Genomic DNA, 23,850 nt, shown 5'->3' on the forward strand with positions numbered 1-23,850 from the left:
CACCAATGTCACCTATCCCGTATTTCCTTTTTCCTCAAAAGTGAAGATTTCTTAAGTTCCCAGTTACAGTCCCATTTAATTGTAAGTTCAGTCTCTATAGTTGGTATTATAAAACGCCGAATCCCAGACCTGTGTTCAGTCTTTTAGCACTTAGTATCAGGTGCTTTCATTTTGATCCAGTTTTCTGCTGTGCTTTATCTATTACTTTTTGATACTCCTCCCATTTCTGTTGGGTGTTTTAGTTCTCTCATTCCCTGCTCTCTAGACCCATGGACTTATAGCAAGGAGCACTACCAGCAGCAGCTCTGCTGGAATTTGGGGTATATTTCTCTACTTTAAGGTAATTTGAAATTCACACTATTCTCCATAGCTTAATAATACTGAAAGCTGACATCATTTAAAGTTTTCTTTGTACTCTTTTTTGATCTTAACATTTGAGGAAGGTTGCATGGAGTGATTTAAATTTAGTCAACTGTCACTATCCTAGGACTAACTTAAAACCAAATTATAAATTTTTAAAAGTGAATATGTATTTATCATAATTAACAAATTATAGAAGGTTAAAAGTAATTAACTCACCCACAATCCAACTACGAAAACATAATCACTATTTAATACTGTTGTGGTATAGCTTTGTTTCCTGTACACAGGCATATACATGTCCATGTTCCATATTTCTCTATTATATATGTGTGGAGAGAGACAGAGAGAGAGAGGCTTCTCGGAATTTTTAGTCTGCAGAGACTGAGCAATGGGTTAAAAATAAATCATTCTGTATGTGAAAAGGCATGATAACACATTTAGAAGCTATGCTACAAGGTTAGAAAAAACTGGGAAGAGCTAAGAGGGACAAACAGGTATCTAAAAGGTATTCATTATGAAATTGTGTATATAATTTATGGATATAGATATATAGATAGATAAACATATCAAAAGTTTATAATTATGAAATTGTGTATATAATTTATGGATATAGATATATAGATAGATAAACATATCAAAAGTTTATAAAAGTTTTTAGTTTATACATGTTGCTAAGTTACTATCCGGCTTATACCAACATACACTCTCACCACCAAATCCTCCCTGTACCAGGCCTATTTTAAAAGTTTTGGCCAATTTTGTAAACATAAAAGGAATCTTATTTTAAATTTTTTTAAGTTAAATATTTTTCACATATTAATTGGTCATATTTTTTATGGGGAAAACTTGGTGAATTATCTGCTCATATCTTTTGTATCCATTCTTCTACTAGGATATTTGGTTTTTTTTTTTATCATGTCTGTGAGTATTCTTTATATATAAATGACATCACATTTTTGCTGTTTTTGGTTACAAATGTTTAGTAAATTATACATTCATATTTCAAAATTGTTCAGGACATTTTATTGATGTAAAAAATTTTTAATGTAGTTGAATTTAATAATCCTTCTTTTAGGAGTTCTTCCTTTGTCTATAATGCTTAGAAAGCTTTTCTCAATCTTAATATCAGCAAAAGATTCATGTACATTTTTCTCATTTATTATGATTTTAAAATTATATTATTCCATTGCTCCATCTAAAAGTTATTTTGGTGTGTAATGTATTGCGATATAAATGAATGATTTCCTAAGTATTCTAGATCTGCTTCAGAGGATTTTTTTGTTCTCTGGCTTTTATAATTATGTCAAGACTAAATTATTTTAATTGTTGTAGTTTTGTAGATTTTAGTAACATGCAGGACAGGCAGTATATATTTCACTGCTCTTTGGCTGGCTCTGTAAAATGATATTTTGAAGCCATAATAAACATTTTTATTACTTCTGGAATATACACATAATGCATTATTCCTGCTTGTATATCATTGTCATTGTAATTTCATATGTATCTAGTTGATCTCTCAGTGAAAAAAGATACCACTAATCTTGATGGTACATAAATCACTATAACTAAAATTATGTAGCTATGGAAATCAACCATTCAGATAGCTCCAGCAGAGATCATAATTGATTTGCCAGTTTCTTTGTAAAAGTAATATGCTAATATGATACACAGAGAAGATTCTAGAGGAGGGTGAAGGTAAGAGGGTATAAAATGATTTCTAAAATCATTCCTCAGCAGTTATTGAGAAACCGTCATATGTATTTACCAAACCTCTAGAACTATACACCTACAAATTTCTAATTCTATATTATGTGCTTTCCCCTACTATTTGTTTTTGGCATCTGCCCCACAGAGAAACTTGAGGTTTCACTAATGTGACAAATGTTTCCAACCATTATAAATATTATGCATCATTTTCCTCATAATTACCTTGTAAAGTCTGTCATCTCCATCATGATCATACACATCTTCTTGGCCAGGACAATGATATCGTTGCTTGTATCATCCCATATCTCAATCTCAGCATCCAGCTTACTCTTCACTTTCTTGAAATCAGCAACTTGCTCAGCAATCTTTTCTTTTTCTGCCTCAGGCAATTGAGTCATCTTAGCCTAAAACATGTGATAATTAGATTTATAATCACTTCACTGTGTCAAAAAGCATTTTAGGAAGAAGAGGTCATTATAGAATATTCATAAATCTTGTTCATTTAAAAACAGAGACATGTCTTAGAATTTTTTTCTTTTTTTTTTGAGGAAGATTAGCCCTGAGCTAATATCTGCTGCCAATTCTCCTCCTTTTGCTGAGGAAGGCTGGCCCTGAGCTAACATCCGTGCCCATCTTCCCTCTACTTTATGTGTGGGACACCTACCACAGCATGGCTTGCCAAGCAGTGCCATGTCCACACCCGGGATCCGAACTGGCGAACCCCAGGCCGCCAAAGCAGAACATGCAAACCTAACCACTGAGCCACAGGGCCAGCCCCATGTCATAGGTTTTTTAAGTCATATAATCAAAACTTTCCAGGTTTAATTGTTCATATGAAAAATCTATTGAATTATAATTGTTTCTTCTAGAACTACGATGTTACATTTGAGAACAATGTATAATTTAGTATCTAACATATTCAAATCTACTCCTTAAATTCTCAAATTCCTAATGCATTAAAATTTTACATTCATTCAAACTAAATGTAATGCATCACATATGTTAGAAAAGTGTATACGTTATTTAATTATACTAATAGTATGCCTCAAAGGTAGAAGTATCATAAAGTTTGTCTTAAAATGAAACTATATCTACATTTATCTTCAAATGAAACATACATAGACAGATCCTCACATAAACACTCACATGCATTGGTAAACAGTAATAGTACACATTTATAAGCCATATGTATATAGACGAGCATATATATAAAATCATAAGGATGTATATATATTTTGCGCAGGTGTGTATGTGTATGCAAACTCTTTTGGAGGAAAAGTAAAAATGTTATGGGCAGAGTCCATTAAGACAGCCCTCTCTATTTAGTATCTTGAGTTTTGAGGTGCTGCTCTCCCATCCACAGTAAACTTATGTTGGCATGATATCATTCTTTGGATGTCATATCTTGAACAGTGTACAACTTGCAGCTTCTACTTGCAATTTAAAATGTGGGATGGGTAGAAAAGCATCAATAATTTAAACTACCATATTCACCACCTTAGCACCTGGGACCTATGATTTTTGTCAAATATAAAAGAAGCTTGAAGTAAAAGCGATTTGATAATATCAAGTCCATAAGATTTCATGAGACAGGCTATGCAATCATATGGTCAAAAAAAGGAATCCATAAATATTCTAACAGTAGAATGAGTACATAAGTCTGAAAGGGAGCATTCAAAAGGATAAATCATTAAAGCATAAATCATAAAGGATAACAGAATTTACTTATTTGATTTTTCACATAGAATATGTGATACCTACAATGCCTATGGTATGTCCAGATGATAGTCTCTAGGACATCTATAGATGGGGAAATAAGAAGAAATCACCTCAAAAAGCTTTGCAATATTCTGGATACTAGGATCAGAATACTAAACCACACTTTATTGAATCAATAATGTACAATATCAAAGGAGCTTAACTATATGAAGGGAGGAATTACAAGAATGGTCAATGGAAAATGCAAGTAAAAATCAAAGAACCAATATCAAGTATCTGTCATTTATCATCTATTTATTATAAGCCTAACTCAGTGTCTAAAATAACTTGGTATCTGTAACATTTCAGGATTAACTATCCATGCTTTAGTTTCAATCTAGTAAATAAAATAAACAATGAGACTTTGTGATTTGAAGTTTCCTTTAAATTCATTAGCGTGATGCTTAACACATACTGAACGCTCAATAAAGGCTATTTCTTATTCTATAAAAAGTTATCAAAATATATTCACATATCTAGCACTTAAAATTTGTTTTCTTTTCATAATTTATTGATTTTATTTTATTTGAAGAATTAAATTAAGCTTTATGAGACTAGGGTTTTAACTGATGACCTATACAAGTAACTGTTCGTTAGGATCTGAAAATAGTTTGTAGTTTCTTTTCTCAGCAAATGTCTCCTATGTAATATGTTGAAAGAAGAGCAACTTTTACTGCTGCTGGCATATGGCAAGGCACATAAATGAAGACACAGCTCACTTACATCTGAAATCAATAGTATGCAAGCACATTAAGTAAATTATAAGCTGTCAACACATTAAACTAGCTCAAAAATAGAGATGAATTTTCTCCACTCGACAAGTGGCCATTATCATTTTCTCCATTTTCATAAAAAAGTGTTTAAACTTTCAGATAATAACTGTAGATAGAGTCCATTGGGACCTCCTTTTACAGTATTCATCTCAGATAATAAATCCATGACCCTGGATTTAAAAAATAATTTTGAAGTGCATGCTAGCATATCATGGAAAATTACTCACTATCCTCATAATAAAGTTAAAACTATTCAAGAGGTCATCTGGTTAAGTGTATTCCAAGTTCACCTCCTTGGAATGCCAGTGATTTCCAATATGACCTTGAGGAAGTTACTTAACCCTCCTGTCTATGGTTCCCCAGACACAAAATGACGATAATTGCAAATGCTATCCACCCGTCATGCAGGGAGTAGAGTCCATTATTGGGTAACACTAGACTGATCCTGTTGGGGACAGGAATCTCATCGGTTGCCCTCGATTTCCTTAATAACATCTCAACTCACGTGGTGAATACAATTGGCAGATGTTTACTTCTGACAAGATGAGGGCCCAAAGTTGAGCAACAGTTTACAAAATTAAAAGTTCTAGAGAATTCTGACTCTTTCTTACAGGAGGAATAGCAACAGAAAACCATTAAATTACTTACTGACACCTTTACTGAAGGTTTTTAGTGCTTCCATGAATGATTTACTATATGCTATCAAGAGATTTTAATCACTACGAAAATTTCAAAATAGGACTTCAAAGAATACTTGATATTTAAGAATTCTGGGTGAAAATTTCTTATTGGATTATTTAGTGCAGGATAAGCAAAGAAACTCAGGTACAGAGCTTAAGACATATCAGGTAAGTGTTATTGTTGGCTGGCTTATGTCTCTGCTCCTACTCAAATCTATGGAGAAGAACTCTGACACAAATAGCTATCAAAAGCTTTTTGAATCACTGCCATCCAAATGCAATTACATTGTATGTCGACTGACTCTGGAATCTATTGTCAAAGACAATGAAAATAGCTAACATTTATATATGCCCGATACTCCTCTAGGCATCTTACATACACTTAAACTTTAATCTTCAGAGGAACCTATGACGTAAGTATATCATTATCCTAATTTTATGGAGTATGAAACTGAGTTTCCAAAAGGTTATTTACTCAAGATTACAGTGTTGTAAATGGTAGAACCTGGAAGCAAACCTAGAAATTCTGGCTCTAGAGTTTTTGTTCTATCGCCATGACAACAAACATGAGCAATATTGCCCACAACATACCAAAACATTCAGATTCTCCCAAATGGTAGTTATCTACCACCTTCTACTTTCGAACACAGTTATTCTCCAAAGTATAGTCAGCCACATATCTTTCCCAATCTGTTTCCTCATCTGTAGACTAGAGACAATGATACTCACCTCACAGTTAAGCTCAACGGTGAGTTGTTTTAGAGATCAAATGAATGAATGTATGTGAAAACACTTTTTAAATTCTTAAGTGCTATTAAATGCCAACTGCTACACAAACAGATTCAGTTCTTCGCTTTATGCAGTGATCCTTGGAATTCTATTTCTAAAGTTATCCTCCTTTTTTCAACAAAAATTATATTCTTCCATTAGCCTATTAGGCATTTTCCAGTATATATATGTCATTTACAGTTTTAGCTCTAAAACAGAGTTTGGCAGAATTTTCCTGTAAAGGGCAGGATAGTAAATAATTAATGCCTTGCTGGCCATACCGTACCACTTTGTTGCATTATTCAACTCTGTTGCTGATGTAATGCAAGTGCAGTCATAGACTCTGCACGCCAATAAGTGTGGCTGTGGCAATACAACTTTATATGGACACCGAAATTTGAATTTCATGTAATTTTCATGTATCACAAATATTATTCTAATTACTCCCACTCTGAATTTTTTCAACCACTTAAAAATGTAAAAAATATTTTTAGCTCATGGACTGTACAAAAACAGTTGGGGGCAAGATTTGGCCTGCTGGCTGTAGTTTTCCAACACTTGCAAGTCCTTTATTCTCTTGATTTTCCTGTTTCTCAGTAATACTGCCTGCTACTCAGTCTTGAAATCTCAATTTAAAAAAATTCTTCTGCTTTCTTTATCTATCCTCTTTTGTGAAGCAGAAAGTTTGTCCATTTATCTCATACATTTATCATATCCATCTCCTTCTCTGTATTTCTTACTACTATACAAATTCGTCTTAATTTTCTCTTTCATTTTCATTCTTTTGTCTTGCTACCACTTGATTCACTCTTTCTGACTTTGATAAAATTTAGCAATTCTTCAGCTAAAAACCACCTTCCATGTCTCCTTACTGAACAAAGAGTATCAATTCCTCAATTACCATCATTAAATTTGTTTAAAGTGGAAAATTCATATAGAAAAATGTCCAAATAATAAATATAAAGTGGAAATACTTCCACAAGCTAAGTGAGTCTGTGTATTTCGTACCCAAATCAAGGAGAAAAAAAGGTTACCAGCACCCCAGAAACTTCCCTGTGTCCTATTCTAGTCGCTACACATCAAGAACAATTACTATCTCGATTTCTACAACTATAGATGTTCCAATTTTTGAACGTTATATGAATGGAGTAATAGTATACGTACACTTGTGTCTGGCTTTTTATGTTCAACATTTATATATTTGAAATACATCTGCACTACCGCATGAAGTTATAGTCTGCTTATTCTCATTGCTCTATATAGATAGCATTCCACTCTGCAAATATATACCACTTATTTATCTGTTTTTCTATTAATGATCTTTTGGGAAGCATTCCATTTTGGGCTATTATAAATATTAAATATATATAAATATAAATATTTAAAATATGTATTAAATTCTTGTGTTTTTGATGCACTTATTGGGACATTATTCTTGAGTGTATAGCTAGGAGTGGAATTACTAGGGGACAGGAACCATCATTACCTTTGCCCTTACCACTTCAATGTCATTTCATCTTCCTTTCACGTACTGTTCCCTCAAGCTAAACTAAGCTATTTGCTGTTGCAGGTGAATATCTTCAGATATTGCCCGTTAATTATTTGGCTCATCTTCATCCCTTTTCCCATTTCTGTTGGTCCAAACTTAACCATACTTCCCAACCAAGTTCATCCAGTACATCCCCCTTTCTTCTCTAGCTGTATGTAATTATTCTTCTAAAAATTTTAGAACATGTTATCAGTTCCTCCCTTAAGATGTTTATATTGTTCTATTGTCTAATTATTTGAGAATATGAATGTCCTATCTCACCAGAGGAAGATCTTTGAGAACGAAATCACCTTTTGGAATAGATATATGTATAAAACTTGTTTATTTGTGGTTTTTGGGTCTCCTCTCCCTAGAATATGAGTTTCGTGAAGATAGGGACATATACGTGATAAATGCTTGTTTGTAATCGTTAATAGAAATAGTCAGGAATAAAGAAAAACAGGCTTGTGGGATCAAAATTTTATAGCATTGCTCTTGCATTTTCTTTGTCACCTGCATTTACACAGTTTCAAATCCTCTTCCTTGTATTAATTTCTTTTACTCATTTTTCCTGTCCATTTTCAAACTCAGCTCCTCATTATTTCTCTAAGACTGTGTCAACGGCACAGTTGATCTCCTCATCCTCTTTTTATCTACTTTGTAATTTCATTATGTTCATTACTACTACTTAAAATATTGAAATGCTTACATTATTTCTTTACTTAAACACTTTCAATGATTTTCATAACCACTTAAAAAAGACAAAAAGAGAAGAAAAAAGTAGTATAATAGGAAAAACGTAACAATTGCTGTCATGCAGACCTCCGTTCAAACTCCAACTCTGCCAAGTACTAGCTTTGCGGCGAGTGACTTAACCATCCTAAGCCCCACATCATCACTTGTTAAATGACGATAAACTCATTTTGGGTCCTCTGACAGAGTTATTTGTTTAAATAATGATACCTAGAATGTATTAAGTATTGTGTAAATGGTACTTATGATTAATGCATATAAATGCTTTAGTCTGGACTCCAAGGTTTTCCACAATACTGTGCGGAAGAACAGCTAAAAATGCATCTAACGACCTCGCAGAGCTTAGGCAGGGACCACGTGAAATATTTTGCTCAAATACACTCCATAAGCAATAAACCACATAAAAATATAAGCTTATTGTAGTTCTCTTTTTCTCAGAAGCTCTATAATCCAAATTTCTTATTTTGAATATAAAGAAACTGAGTCCCAGGGGAGAGAAATGACATAAAAATATTATCCAGCTGGTTAGCGGCAGATTTGGTACTTAAATCCATGTGGTGCCACTCGTTCTCTCTTCCCACAAAATTGTTCTGCTTTACTTAGCTATAACTCTTCCATGGAAATTTAATTCTTAAGTAAATCATATAACTCTGTTACTTTTCCTATCCATAAACCTGGACAGAACACAGAAATAGTATTTTATTAGTAAGTAAGCTATAATCACTACTTTTTTATTTTATAAATATTAGGAAATTCTTAATCAATTAATATTACTCATGCAAGTGTGTAGCTAGAACTCAACATTTAAAATTAATTGTTTTATAAACTTTTAAAATATATGCATGGTGTATGTATATTGGATAAATATTTCTAAAAAGAGAATTCTTGTTCTTATCTCCAGAGTTTCACAAATTTAATAGTAGCATTTATATATATACATATTTTTCAATAAACTCAGAGGCATTTGGGAAATGGATGTTTTTAATATATAAAAAATACAAATAGTAAAACATTTTGCTGGAGTTTAAATCTGAAGTGTTGCCAGCAGAAATTCAACTTAATTAAAATTTGAGAACAAATTCATGAAAAAAATTTATGCATTGATATTTCAAGTATACTAAATTGTGACTTCAAACATGTTCCTGAGAATTCATTGAGAAAACTTTTCCATAATATTTTTTAAATGATATTTATGTATTAGATTTGCACTTTGCTTTAAGTAATGATATACAGTTCTACATTTTTATGTTTAGTCCTTTAAATCAAATTTATAGATATATTAGCTTTAAAAAGCTCTCAGTTTCCTCATCTGCCAAAAACTAGCAATCTTAAAACGTTGTGGGTTACACTCACAGATCCCTGTCACGTCTAAACCCATCTCCTTTTACTATAAAACTTTATAGGCTTCAGGGGCTGGACTGAAACATCGAGTGAACTGTTAAATTATCATGTTTCTTTGATCATTTATGCTCTAAAGGTAATAATAATGGTAATTAACATTTATTAATGCTTCCCACATGCCAGTCACTTTTCTAAGCACTTCTGAAAAATCATCCCATTTGAATAATAATATTCCGAGGCAGATACTCTTAATATCCACCTGTCATACGATGGAAATAAGGCCTGCGGGGACAAATGCGTGTCTCCTATGAATGAAGAAGACCTCCAATGCTTTCCTTTGCTTTTACATCGTATCTCCTTGCTTATGGTTTCATTTGCAATATAGTTTTTAGCACTAGGGTTCATTTCAATCTTGAAAAACAATAGTCATGTATTATTTGTGAAACCAATTTGTTTTTCCTGGTTCTGGGAAAAAATAAAGGCTGTAAAAGGCATCTGGGAGACAGCTGGAAAAATCTGAATATAGACTGGGAGTCAGGCAAAATTAGGAAGCGATTGTTAATTGTCTTCAGTGTGAGGACAATATTGAGGTTATGTAAGAGAATGTCCATTATTTCAGGAGATACCTGCTGAAATCTTTAGGCATAAAGTACCATGATGTTGCAAATAACTGAAGTATTTCAGAAAAAAAAGGAAATATGGCTCTGGCACTATGTTAAAACTGCTGTATCTAGGTCATGGGAATATGGGTGTGCGTTGCACTAGTGTTTAAAATTTTCTGTGCATTTAATTTTTTCGAAATTAAAAATTGGAAAACAAATATTTTTTATGTTCTTGTTTTGTGGAGGCATCAGGGACTTTTAATAGACCATATAGTCTATTCTCTTATCCTAAAATACCAGCCTGTCTGCAACATCCCTGGCCAATGATGCTTCAGCCCCTCGTTGGACATACCTAAAGGTCCAGGGCTGGGTTCTCTGAGACTAAGACACAAAGTAGTCCATGCAGATTTTACCGGTAAAAACCAAAACAGTGAATGATTCATGACCTGCCAAAGTAATCCTCACATAGGTAAGTGTGGCTGGAGACTCACAGGAAACAATTGCATTCAGGATCTTAGTGTGTATTATAACGATTGAAATTTAAATAAATGTGACTGTAGCATCAACCTTTCTCCAAAAAGAAAAGTTATTATCTCAAAGGTGGTGATCTGCATGGAGCCTCAAAAAAGTGGTGCCAGTGGGAGGAGGGGTCAAAAAGCTACCATGACAGTCCCAGTCGTTTTGAAGCTGTGACTCTAGCATGGCCATATATTTCTTGCAATATATATTTCAGCAATAGGGTTAACACCAAGCCTTTAAAATCTTTCCTTTGGTTCCCTTCTCACCAAAACACGTAGATTATTATAAACTGTCTTCCAAAATAGGCTACCTCGAAGGGAAGGGAAGAACACACTTTAACAAGCTTATCTGAGTGTTCTAATCTAAATGGTTCTGCATTTTTTTTTTAAATCTAACATTGCAAGGATTTAGACTACCAAATTAAATTGCATGTGTTTTCTTTAGATCATTCCAGGTTCTTGTAATACTTTTGTCTTTTGATGCTGCCAAGACTGACAACAGAGAAATCCCCATGTTTTGAAACTACATAACTCCATATAACAAAGGAAGGATTGAATAAGTAAATATTATAAAGGCTGTGATGAACTCAAGCAAGCACTACGAGCTCCTTCATTTTATTCACATGGGCGCCTTTAGGGTGTGACTCAGAGCCTGGTAACTTTTACTCCGCATACAATCTAAGAAAGTTTGGTTACCTGAATTCCATGCCCTAGTTCAGAGTAAATTGGAAGCAGACAGGAGGGGTGCCACTCTGACCCCAGGGAAGAAAATGAAAATCTATCAGAGAGGAGACAGAAAGCTCAGATAATCCGGAGCCTCTCAGTTGATGAAGAAGCTTTCCTGCTCAGATCAGGACACCCTCAGCCTATCACTGCATTACAGCATAATACAACTGTGTTTGGTCATAATACTGAGAAGGAGCTACCTACAGCATAACCCAGCATTTCCTGCTTTTCTAGTGCATAGTGGAGTTATATGGCACTGTTCATGTGCTCAGGGACTTCAAATCTCCCTGCGCCGAAAATATCAAATTATATTTAGAACATCTTGGTTGGCAAGCTGGAATGCACGGAATCTAATTTGAAAGCCAATTCCATTAAATAATATTTTTTAAGTTTAAAAATTTATATTTTGGTCTAAAATAACTTGTTCTATAAGAATTCTAGAAAGTCAGTATCTTACTGAATATGGTTTTCATATATCTTTGATAGTGTGATGTTTAATGTTTATTTACAACAAATTAAAACATTTTGTTAAAGATAAAATATTGACAAGATAAATGAATGGTGTGACATTAAAATAGGTATAATTTGACAAAAAAATTCTATGTCTTGGGGTTGGCCCCGTGGTGTAGTGGTTAGTTCTCACCCTCTGCTTCAGTGACCAGGGGTTCAAGGGTTTGGATCCTGGGTGCAGACCTACATACTGCTCATCAAGCCATGCTGTGATGGCATCCCACATACAAAATAGAGGAAGATTGGCATAGATGTTAACTCAGGGCCAATCTTCCTCACCAAAAAAAAAAAAAAAAAAAAATCTGTCTCTACTGTTTCTTTGCATAGTTTTCTCTTAACCATACTTTTGTAATGAATATAATTTTATAAAATTTACATATGTATTAAATATATAACTGAATATAAATAGAATTATTAGATTGGCCTCCCAATAGTTTATGGGAATTTGAACACTTCATTCTATCTTTCTAATAACACTTTTTTTGACAAAATAACAATCTGAGGAATATGGTAGAGAATTGCAAGTATTTATGACATTTGCTTGTCCATATATTATGCTTATATAGGTTTTTTTTTTTTGGTGAGCAAGATTGGCCCTGAGCTAACATCTGTTGCCAATCTTCCTCTTTTTACTTGAGGAAGATTGTCACTGAGCTAACATCTGTGCCTATCTTCCTCTGTGTTGTATGTGGGATGCCGCCACAGCATGGCTTGATGAGAGGTGCTAGGTCCATGCCCCGGATCTGAACCAGTGAACCTATGGCTGCCAAAACAGAGAGCATGAACTTAACCACTGCACCACTGGGCTGGCCCCTGTAGAAGTCTTCTTAGTATGATTTAATACAGTACTATGACTAGCAATCTATATAAATTTGCTGATACTACCTGTCATCACAAACATATGGCAATGAAAATGAAAAAACTCTCATTATATTATTATCAGTTAAATATAGATTATATACTCCCCAAAGAAATGCAAACAGTTAAATTTTTGCATAATATATAGCCTAGGTACCACTTGCTAGATATTTTAAAAAGTAAAAAAAAAATTATATTAATTTGGAAAATCCACAAATAATATATATATATTTTTAGGAAGATTAGCCCTGAGCTAACGTCTGCCGCCAATCCTCCTCCCTCTGTTGAGGAAGACAGGCCCTGAGCTAACATCCATGCCCATTCACCTCTACTTTACATGTGGGACTCCCGCCACAGCCCAGCCCAACAAGCCATGCATAGGTCCGCACCTGGGATCCAAACCGGCGAACCCCAGGCCACTGAAGCAGAACATATGAACCTAACCGCTGCGCCACCAGGCCAGCCCCACAAATAATATTTTTTGTGATTACATAAGTGGGTTAGTGCCCATGTTTCTGTCCAATTGTGATCTAAAATTCATAGTTCGCTGGTTTCCATATTTTGAAATTTAAATAAAGTTGAGTCAAACTCCTTATCATACATTCCTTGAGAATTCCAAATTCCCTCCCTAAGAGCTCTGTGAATTTCTGAGAGCTTATATTTCCATAGGCCACCGTCCTGCTCTACTTTTCTGCCCTCAGTGATCTATTGCTTTCTCTTAAATGACAGTTCCCTTCTCATTCTGTTGTAGTGACCAAACATTTTTAAACTCTTTAAAAATTATCCATATACATAATTTGTATGTATGGAAAAGTTTGTGAAAATGTTTAGCGGTAACATGGGAATTTTACAAAGCAGAATGGAGATAATTTATAGTTATAATCTGTCTGGTTTTTGTCTTAGGATGTAGAAAATTGGAGAAAGCATGGCTCCTACATTGAAAACAACGAAAGTCAGAAAATCTAACAGTTCATGACATTTTTTTTTAGCCTGTCAGAGGTGTCAATGAAAAATTGTACTGGATAAGTTAAACATGCAAGGAAAATTTTATTCAAGACTTTCGAAATGAAGGACAGAGATTGAACTCAACTCTGCTGAAACAAAAGGTGGGAGAGTTTTTAAGCACTGGGTTGAGCTAGTGGAAAAGTACTGAAAGACGTTAGGGGGAGCTTGGTCAATGTGACTAGGCCATTGTGTTTACTAATGGTGCATACCAAAGCTGGGCTCCTTCTTTCCAGCAGAGGCTAGTAGACAGAGGCGCTATCTTTCTTGATTATTACATTTCAAATGAGAGGTTCCCAGGTCCTTGAGAAAAATATTCCTGGGTTGTAAACCTGGCAAAAGGCTGGGAGAATATTTGCATCTCAAAGGGGCAGAGAAATAATTTACAGTTGCAAGTTTTCTAAAGTAAATGCTCTAAGAAAAGGGGTTATCTATAGTCAGGAAGAGACCTGTCTAAAATTTAGTCAAGCTGAGGGGAACTTTAAGGTCATCTTGTTCAGGAAGTCACAAGGCAGCCAACTAACCTGAGGTCTAAGGAGAGCCAGGGGCCTGCTGGAAGCCATGCTATGCAAATCCTGGGTTGTCTTGGGCAGGGGCCATTGGATATTGCTAAGGTGAATTCAGCTAAAAGGGTTGACAAATTGAACTTGGATCATCTCACGATGCCAAAAAGTAAGCAGTTGCTCAAAAAAGAACAGGGAGGACGTGATAAAAAGAAACAGGAGCCGCAGCTGAAAGCTTCCAGTACCAAAGGTGGGACAATTTTGTCAAAAAGTAGGGTTAAAATGCATAGGATACAATAATTATCCATGTGTCCAGGGTCATAGAAATAAATAATTGAGAAATAAGTAATGTAAAAGAAGGGACAGTTCTTCCTCTAATTAATAAATGCAGAAGAAATAAGGGAAATAAATATCACTGTTAGGCAAACACCACAGTAATAATTGTGGCAAGATTCAGTGAAGAATATTAAAATTAGTAGATAACCATTTGAGAAGAAATAAGATTTGAATAGTCTTAAACCATTTCCCCCAAGATATTTATTAATTACAAAGGAAAAAAACCAGTAAATTTACAGTGGAGAAAGCCAGCAGCTTACACTTTAACCAAGTGATGAAGGCCAGCATCACCAGAAATGCAACCTATTCACATCTTGTACCTCCTGATTTGATGGACTGAGGACACATGCATTCTGTGTATTCCCTCCAAAGGGGCATAACCTTAAAATAATCATGAGAAACACGTCAGACAAATCCAAATCAAGGGGCGTTCCATAAAATACCTGCTCTGTACTCTTCAAATGCATCAATGTCATGAAAGACAAGGAAAGGTAAGGAATTGTCATAGTCTACAGGAAACTAGGAGATGTGACAACTAAACACAGTGCAGGATCCTGGGATCCTAACAAAAAAGAATATTAGTGGAAAAATTGATGAAGTCTGTAGTTTAGTTAGTTGTATAACTCCAACGCTCATTTTTTAGTTTTGACAAATAGACCTTAGTTATGCAAGATGTCAACATTAGGAGAAACTCGGTGGAGGGTATATGGGGACTCTCTGTGCTATAATTGCAAGTTTTCTATAATTCTAAAATAAATTCAAAATAAAGAGTTAAAACAGTGAACAATATGCATCCCAATCCTCAAACATGCTTCAGCAAACGCAGGGCAATTTATTGACAGCCACCTTTCTTTTAAGTCCCACCTTCTTACTTCACCCTTTTCTCTCCTGTGTGTTCTCCTACAAGAAAACACTGTATACTTTTTAAGCAAACTTTTTAAGTATTTTCTGATATCTATTCACCTATCAAAGCCTCATCTTCCATCACCGTGCAGCTTATTTTCCTGAAGAAAGAGTCTCTCCCTAAAAGAAAGTCTGAAACTATTAAAGTATCTATTTCTCCCTGCTAGAGATCTTTTTAGTGGGGAGGTGAAAAAGTGAGGGCAAAAACAAACACAGAATCATGATGCTAAGATTATGGATACCCACCAAAGCAAATATGCCAGTTTACCTATAAACTGAGAAGATGTAAAAGTCCACCTGCTTTTGGATAACAACATAATTTCTTCAAGAAACCTTTGCCGCATCTTAAAGCTGGAAGACCATCACTAAACGACGTGTAACTTGTGATTTAGGGTGTTTAAATGGGTTTGCATACCACAATAAAATAAGACGTAGTCCAGGTTGCTCCTGCTACGAGGAACTCCACAAGAGTGAGGCTCCTGACAAAGCAATCTCTGCTACTGTTCTCTAGATTTCCCGCCTCCTTGAGTATTTTATTCTAATTACCACTCTCATCATAGTCTTGGTTTTGCTTGAGGGTCAGAGGGTCTCTAAATACTTTCTACCTAACAGCTCGCTTGTGTGGACAAATAAAATTTTTCTTAACTACTTACAGCCAGTTAACATGAGACTAAATTATATACATATAAAATAGACCAAATGTTAGAGATTAAAAGTAATGGTCCCATGCAGAGTAATATGGTCTTGGTAAAGAGGCATCAAAAATCTGGCTCATTATTCCATCCTAGTTATCACTCACCTTCCAAATTGTGGAAACCATTTTAGTATCCATTACTGACCACCCAGACACCTAACTGGACACTATTGTGTCCCATGTATAGCAGTAGGTGATCAAGTCCCAGAGAGAAAGGAGTTTTCTACTCCAGCTCCCTGAGCCCCCACTTCTTCTCCAATTGGTTGACATTTGGAAGGGTAATGAGTCTTCAGAAAAAAACAAATGTGCTTTCATAAATGTAGCCTTGCAGTTTCCCCATCAAGTGTGCCGCATCAAAATGTTACATAAAACGCTATACAACGCTAGACCATTCTCACAAGACTAGATCTTCCACTACAAGGTGTTACTTTCAGATCCTCTTGCAGTCTGCAATGCCCTAAAATTTACCAGAAACCGAATATTATCTCTAAAATTCTAGATTACCTATAAAAATATAGGCATATTTATTAGGTAAATAAATGTAAATTGGCTGTAAGGGTAGTACCTAAAGTAGATGTTTCCTAAATAAATGTTTTTCTCAAAATAATTTTTGGAATTAAGCAAAAAGATTATTCTTAGAAAAAGAATTCATCTTGATGAGTTGAATCTGTTTTATTAGTATGCAATTGCATATTTCTATTTTCTCTAAGTCCCCTTAAGCTAAAGATTAATTTAATAAATCTCGAAGTGAGTTACGAACTGTTTTTCCAAAGAGTCCTATAATTAAAAAATGAAAGGTTTGAGACAATTTACAAAATGCAAGTTTCGAAGGCACATTTCAATGTTATGTATCTATCACCAACTATCTAACTACTTAGATATTTATTTGTGTATTTAATTATTTAAGATGATGGATAACAATGCAGCAAAACTTTCTTGGGATCTTATAGGACAGAACACTGGAGCACTAATTAGGAATTGGTCCCCAGAGGCCAAGGCTTTCTGGATTCTCCTGACCAGAGAAGAATTATCAAGTAATCTCATCAAGTTAAGAATCATCTTCCAGCAGAAAGTGATAAAACCTTCTCTGTGCTGCTCACAAGAATTTAGAAAGTGAGGCGATTGGTGAAAAATCAAGATAGAAGAACTTACAAAAGAATTCCTTCACACTAGTTCCTCTTTCCAAGTCTGAGCCCTACAGTATTTGAAAACACACACCGAAAAGAAAAAGGCTTAAAAAGATTGGCTAAACAAGAATGAAATGAGATATTCATTTCAAAACTGTAAGGTTGTACTTTTATTCAGTAATATTGACAAAATTATTATGTTAAGGAGAAATAAATCATTGGAGAAAATAAATGAGGAAGGGGCAGATGGATAAAGTGACAGGAAGAGAGTACATGACATGATAGAGAAAGCACAAAGGAGGATTTTTTTTACTGCCTTGCTGGCCGACTTTGGGCAAGTCATTTTAGTCTCAACATGAGTTTTCTATGTAAGAAATTGAGAATTGGTGTCTGTTGGTATAATTTAACCAGTTGTTGCCCAATCGCTTGGAGCATAGCAATTCTCAAAGTACAGTTCAAGTGTACCTGGAATAGACTACATCTTGTCTGTGTAATGCATTAATAATGTAGTGTTTTGAACAATTTATTTCCTTAGTTATAGCATAACATTATTTTTTGCATTTTCTTGTTTAATTTTTTTAAATTTTATGATCAAGATAAAAAAATGTAAAGAGAATATGGTGGAGCGTTTTCAGAGAGTCACAATGTTGGCATATTATTCTGAAATTCAAACAGTTCCCAAAGAATCTAAGTGCCAAAAACAGGTAGTTCATTTATATATATTTATGATTATCAGGACACTGCCTGTAGTATTCATAATTCTCCAAACAAATATCACAAGGCTTGATATATCTACTTCTTTCTGTATTACATTGTCAGTTCTCAATTAAAGGACTTCCCTTCATATGAAATGTGCGTAATTCAATTCCTTTCTTTTACGCAGTTCCAAAAAAATTATTTTACATGAGTATTTATGCTAACATCTGGTACAATCACTGCCTGAGATTCAAAATGCGTAAAACTCCTTTAGTGCAGCAATAATGACAACACAGGGGTTAGTAGTAACACCTATCCCACATCAGAAACACAAAAAATACATGAAATGTGTATAGGCTAAATTCATACCGTCAGAACACACACTGAAATTAAATAAACAAAACGTAATTCTTCTTGTCTCCTGAATGTGAATTTGGAGAGGCAAACATCTGGATTAGAAAGGCACTTAGCGGTATACAAGGTTTTTTTCAAGTAAAAAACCATTCAGGAACTAGAAATGAGATGCTACTCAAGAGGCGGCATCTGACAGAGGAGCCTAACTTAGCACCGAGGCGGGAAACAGATGAAGCTGCGCCTACGGATGAGCACAAACAGATAATAAAATTAAGGCCTCAGTGCGTTAAGTTTTCAAAGGTAAAATTGCAGGGTGTTTGGAAGAAACTTTCAGAAAGATATACACCATTTCTACTGAAGCCTTAATACAAGCGGCTCACAAACGAACAAAATCCGTAGTAATTAGAAACATTTTCAAAATAAAAGATGAAATAAAATGTTTTTGCCAAAGGTACTCAAGTACAGGATTGCACAGCCCTATAAAATTTTAAAAAGTGGGGGGAAAGCATATGTTGCAACCTATTCTATTTTACCAAGCAAGGCCATAAATACACACACACATACACGCACACACACAGAGACACGCACACACGCACATTCAAAACAAACAAAAAATGTGGCAGGGGAGAAAACGTTAACACAAAAAACTTACCATCCACTATCACTATCATTTTATTAAAAGAAGAGTATTTTAACATAAAAATAGGTAGGAAGGACCCAATCGAAAAGGACAAACTTTCCCGAGAAAGAACAACTGGTACTGTGGTTGGTTTCCCTTTTCCCTACCCTCCAAGCCCCACCTTATTGTCATTTGGCAATCTCTTGGGTTATCACAACTTTTGGTTGTCACAACTGGGGTGGGGGTGCTACCAGCATCAACTGGGTAGAGGCCAGAGATGCTGCTAAACATCCTACAGTGCACAGGACAGCTGCCCACAGCAAAGAATTATCTGACCTCAAATGTCAATAGTACACCAGTCGAGAAGCCCTGACTTCCACTAATCTTTTGGCCAGAGGTCAGTGGGCACTGGCCCTGACTGATCCGGATGTGCGGTCAGATTGTGGAGCCCGTGATATCTGGTGTGCTTGTCGGTCTTTTATATCTGCTTTCAATCATTCTCAACGATAATAATTTAGCAAAAGAACTTCAGAGGCAAGGTTCTACTCTATCAGTGAGGACTAAACTAAAAAATTGGTCACTAAAGTGCAGTTGGATCACTTTGACATACACCCTACTGGCTTATTAGTTTGCATCTGAACTTCAGCATGTTACATCAGGAGGTAGTATTTACTATTTGGAAATATTTACTATTTGGAAGTACAGGATATTGCACCAGTTTGAGCTGAGAATCAGTAGCCTCCATCAAAGACAGAAAACAGAAATCTTTTCTTACGTCACGCTTTAATAATACATACTTCATTAAATATTCAAGAAAAGTGTATATACTTTCTATTAACATAACTTCTTTTTTTTTTTAATTTTTAAGGTATGCTTTTTTTTTTTTTTGGTGAGGAAAATTGGCCCTGAGCTAACATCTGTTGCCAATTTTCCTCTTTCTTTTTTCTCCCCAAAGCCCTAGTACATAGTTGTATCTCCTAGTTGTAAGTCCTTCTAGTTCTTCTATGTGGGACACTGCCACAGCATGGCTTGATGAGCACTGTGTACGTCTGCACCCAGGATCTGAACCGGCAAACCCCAGGCCACTAAAGTAGATTGTGGGAACACAACTACTACGCCACCAGGCCAGCCCTATTAACGTAATTTCTTAAAGATTGGGAAAATGAAATGAATTTATAGCCATGGTTTCCTCTAGTTAGTAAAATTAAAGGTGCTATTTTTTCCTTAAGTTTATTTGGGCCATATGGGTGTAGAAAATTATGCATAAACTGTAAATAGTATGATGGACTTCTTTTTGTCTCTGTCCTTTCATCCATAGTACTTGTGTATTTATAAGATACTGTTTCATACACCAGAGATTTGGAAAGTGATAGTTCAGTGGCTTTCCTTGAACACTACACATATATGTGATTATTTCTACAAATTATATTGCAAGAATAGGATCATACCTTATATTTTTTTTATTTCTTATTTTTTTACATCTTAATATAAATTATTTCAATGTCTAAAATAGAGCTTCATCACATTTTAAAATCTCTTTTATGCTATCTACTTACAACTTTTCAATGGTTTTCACATGTTTTCCATCTCTGTATATATGTATGTATTTAGTAGATAGATATGTATATATGTTTGTCTGTATGTCTGTACACATATATTTATGTGTATTGAGTAGACTGTGATGGATAACTTTCTGCATTTTTCCAAATGTATCTAGAGGAAAAATTCTAGAAGACAAAGGGGAAGCACTTTCATAGACTTTCCATGCATAATTTCCTATAGCCCCTCAGGAAGTTTACCCTGATTAATGTCCTTACTGTGTATGTATCCATTTCCAAAAGAACTTTCTGACAGTGGATATCAAAAATTTTTTTATTTTTTCAAATATGATAAGAAGATAGTATTCCATTGCTGTTTTCTTTTGTGTTTCCATAATCTCCGATGAGATGGAACAACTATTTATGTGTTTATTTTAAACATGCCTGTATTCTTTGTGAATATCTTGTTCAGGTCCTATGCCCATTTTTCTGTTGGTGACGTTTGGGGTGGGGGAGGTAGAGTCATTTTCTCTTACCAATTGGTGAAAATCTGTTTATATACAAACACTTTCTTATATAAATTGTGATTCTTGTCTCTCCAAATTGACGTTTGTCTTTTAACAATTTTTCAGATGGATGTTGTGTTTTGTTTGTTTTACTTATTTTATGTTCTCAGGAGTAAAGTTTGCCTGTTTTTTCCTTTGTTTTTCTGTCTTTGGTATCATAGTTAGAAGGTCCTTTATCATTCCAAGGTCACAAAAATAATTATCTATAGTTACTCCTTTTATCTAGCACAGGCTGTGTTGGCCAGGTTCTTGGTAAACAGAGGAGTCTCCCAGCCCCAAGGACAGCACTTTTTCCTCCCTCTCTCCCTTTCTCCCTCCTTGTCTCCCTCCCTTCTTTCCTCACTTCCTCCCATTCCTTTTATTCCCGTTCCTTATGCCTGTTTCTCTATTCCTTCCCTGCAAATGAAACATCAGCTCTTGCTTTTTTAACCTACTATGGCTCACCTTGACTTGGAGGGCTCATATTTAACTCACTGCACAGTATGAGTCCCTCGTGATTAGATATTACTGCATTTTATAAACACTGTATTTTAATAGACCTGACTGTGTGTTAGGCACCTATTAGTTTTCTATCACTGCACTAGATCCTTTACATACATTCTTTCTAGTTACAATATTTCAAGGCAGGCGCCATCTGAGCTGAAATATAAGGAATCAGAATTTCAGAGAATAAATAAATTACTGAGTCATGCAGCCTCTAATAAAAGGAGCCAAGATCTTCCCCAGAGATGGTGACACTTTTGTTTACCTATTGGTGCCTCTTATAAAAATAAAAGCCAACAGACCCAAGAGAGTTCTGCATATATTCAGAAACTATACTTTGGAAATAAAATCCCTTTTTCAGTCACACGATTTATACAATTTTAGGAAATTTTAGTAACAATAGTTCCCAAATTCATCATTTCACAGAACTACACTAATCTAATGCTAGACTCGGGCTCTACAATTGCACGCAATGACATGGGCAGCACGTGTAAGAAAAGCCTTGATTCCGCTTCTAGACAGCTCAGGTCCAAAATGGAGACTCCTGCCGTTCTGAATGAGATTTTGAGGCCAAAATTTCACATCAGCCCTCGTCTCCCATAAATCTAGCACTTTTTGCCAAGAGTATACAGACAGGTTTTATTCAAACAGTCCCATTGAAGCCTGGACCATAGAAGGGAGGCTGTGTCGTGCAGCAGGAAAAGCAGGCGCACAGGCAGGTCCTGAGGCAGGCACAGCTGGGTCCATCCCAGTTCTGTTGCTTCACTAGATGTGATATTGGGCGCTTGCATAACCTCTCTGTGTCTCTTTTTCTATATTTTTGAAGTGGGGATAGCAGTATCTATCTCCAGGGCTGGGTCTGGAGAATAATTTAACAAATTTAAAGTGCCTGATACATATTAAGCATTAAGTAAATAATATGTTTTTTGCTATATTATTATCATTATCAGAGTAGGAAACTGTGATATGCTAGGGCATGTTCATATATTTTACAGATAAAAAGCATAATTTGAAAATAAATTTGGAAAATTTTTTAAACCATGAGGGCATTTTCTTGTCACATTGACTCCTCCATGGAAGGCTGTGCTAATTTCAACTTCTCTAAAAGTATAATTCAGGTACCAACTCCACGATCCTGGTCTCCTCAGTCACATTGTCTAATTTGAAGTATATAATTTCTTTTTTAATTTAATAGGCTATAGAAGAAACCATGTTTATTCAAAGGCATCTATCTATGAAAGAAGAATAGACATGCAATTTTAGTACAATAGGACATTGGAGGAATTAAAAAAATGACATTATTATATTCAATTTTAGTAATATGTAAAATTTCAAACTTCCATCAGAAAACACGGAAAGATCAATGCCGTTTACAATTTTAAAAAGACCTATCAAAAAAGTACATATGTCTTACTGCTAATTTTAGAGAATTTTTCTTTCTTTTAAAGTTCTAGCCTTCGAGTCAATTGAAACTAGAAAGCACTTTGTTGCCACCCGGGTTTTTTGCTCTCCCCTGCACCCAGGACTTTGCTGTAGAAGGGTTTGGACTTCTGATCTCTGGTCAAGCCCAGGAGAGAGGAAAGAAGACTAGAGGAGCTCTGTCATTTTTCATTCCAAAGATGGGCTAATGGTACCTGGAGAGCAGAGAGAACAAAACCTTCCAAATTGTTGTTTTGGAAATAGATAATTTATACCTCGCATAAAACCCCCCTGGACCAATGAGGAAAATTTTGAGTGTAATGTCACCATGTCTACACAGCCTCAACAGAGAGTTGCTATATATTCTCAAGTCATAGATTTCGAGAACCTACTCAAATTCCTTACAAGTACAATGCACTTTCCTTTCTTAGTGTGGAGGGTGAATATTTTATTAGCCAGGTGGTGTTGTCTTCACATTTCTATTCTGCTGACTATATATTCTCTGTACACGTTCCAATTGCTATGTCTTAGATTATAAGTGCCAGTGACCCAGGACCGTGAATCATACAAGCAAGTACTTCCCGAACATTTCTTGGATGCAGATGACTTTTACCTTTCCTGGCAACAGTCTGACATTGATTTTTTGTGGTATTATATTTTGTGTGCCTATCTTAATATACAACATACCCAATACCTCCTTGTAGCTTTGATATGCTCCTCCTATG

The 23,850-nt window shown here is 35.1% G+C and overlaps 1 protein-coding gene across 21 annotated transcripts in view; it reads right to left on the reverse strand.

The window, feature by feature from the left end:
* CTNNA3 (catenin alpha 3) overlaps positions 1–23,850 on the reverse strand; it is a 1,507,895-nt gene that overhangs the window by 118,180 nt on the left and 1,365,865 nt on the right. For all 21 annotated transcript variants that reach the window (XM_070225803.1, XM_070225839.1, XM_070225762.1 and 18 more), the window contains one exon: positions 2,293–2,474. In XM_070225803.1, coding sequence (XP_070081904.1) covers positions 2,293–2,474 — 182 coding nt within the window. The remainder of the gene's footprint in view (positions 1–2,292; positions 2,475–23,850) is intronic.

This window comes from Equus caballus, chromosome 1 (assembly GCF_041296265.1).
Source record: "Equus caballus isolate H_3958 breed thoroughbred chromosome 1, TB-T2T, whole genome shotgun sequence".
Lineage (NCBI taxonomy): Eukaryota > Metazoa > Chordata > Mammalia > Perissodactyla > Equidae > Equus > Equus caballus.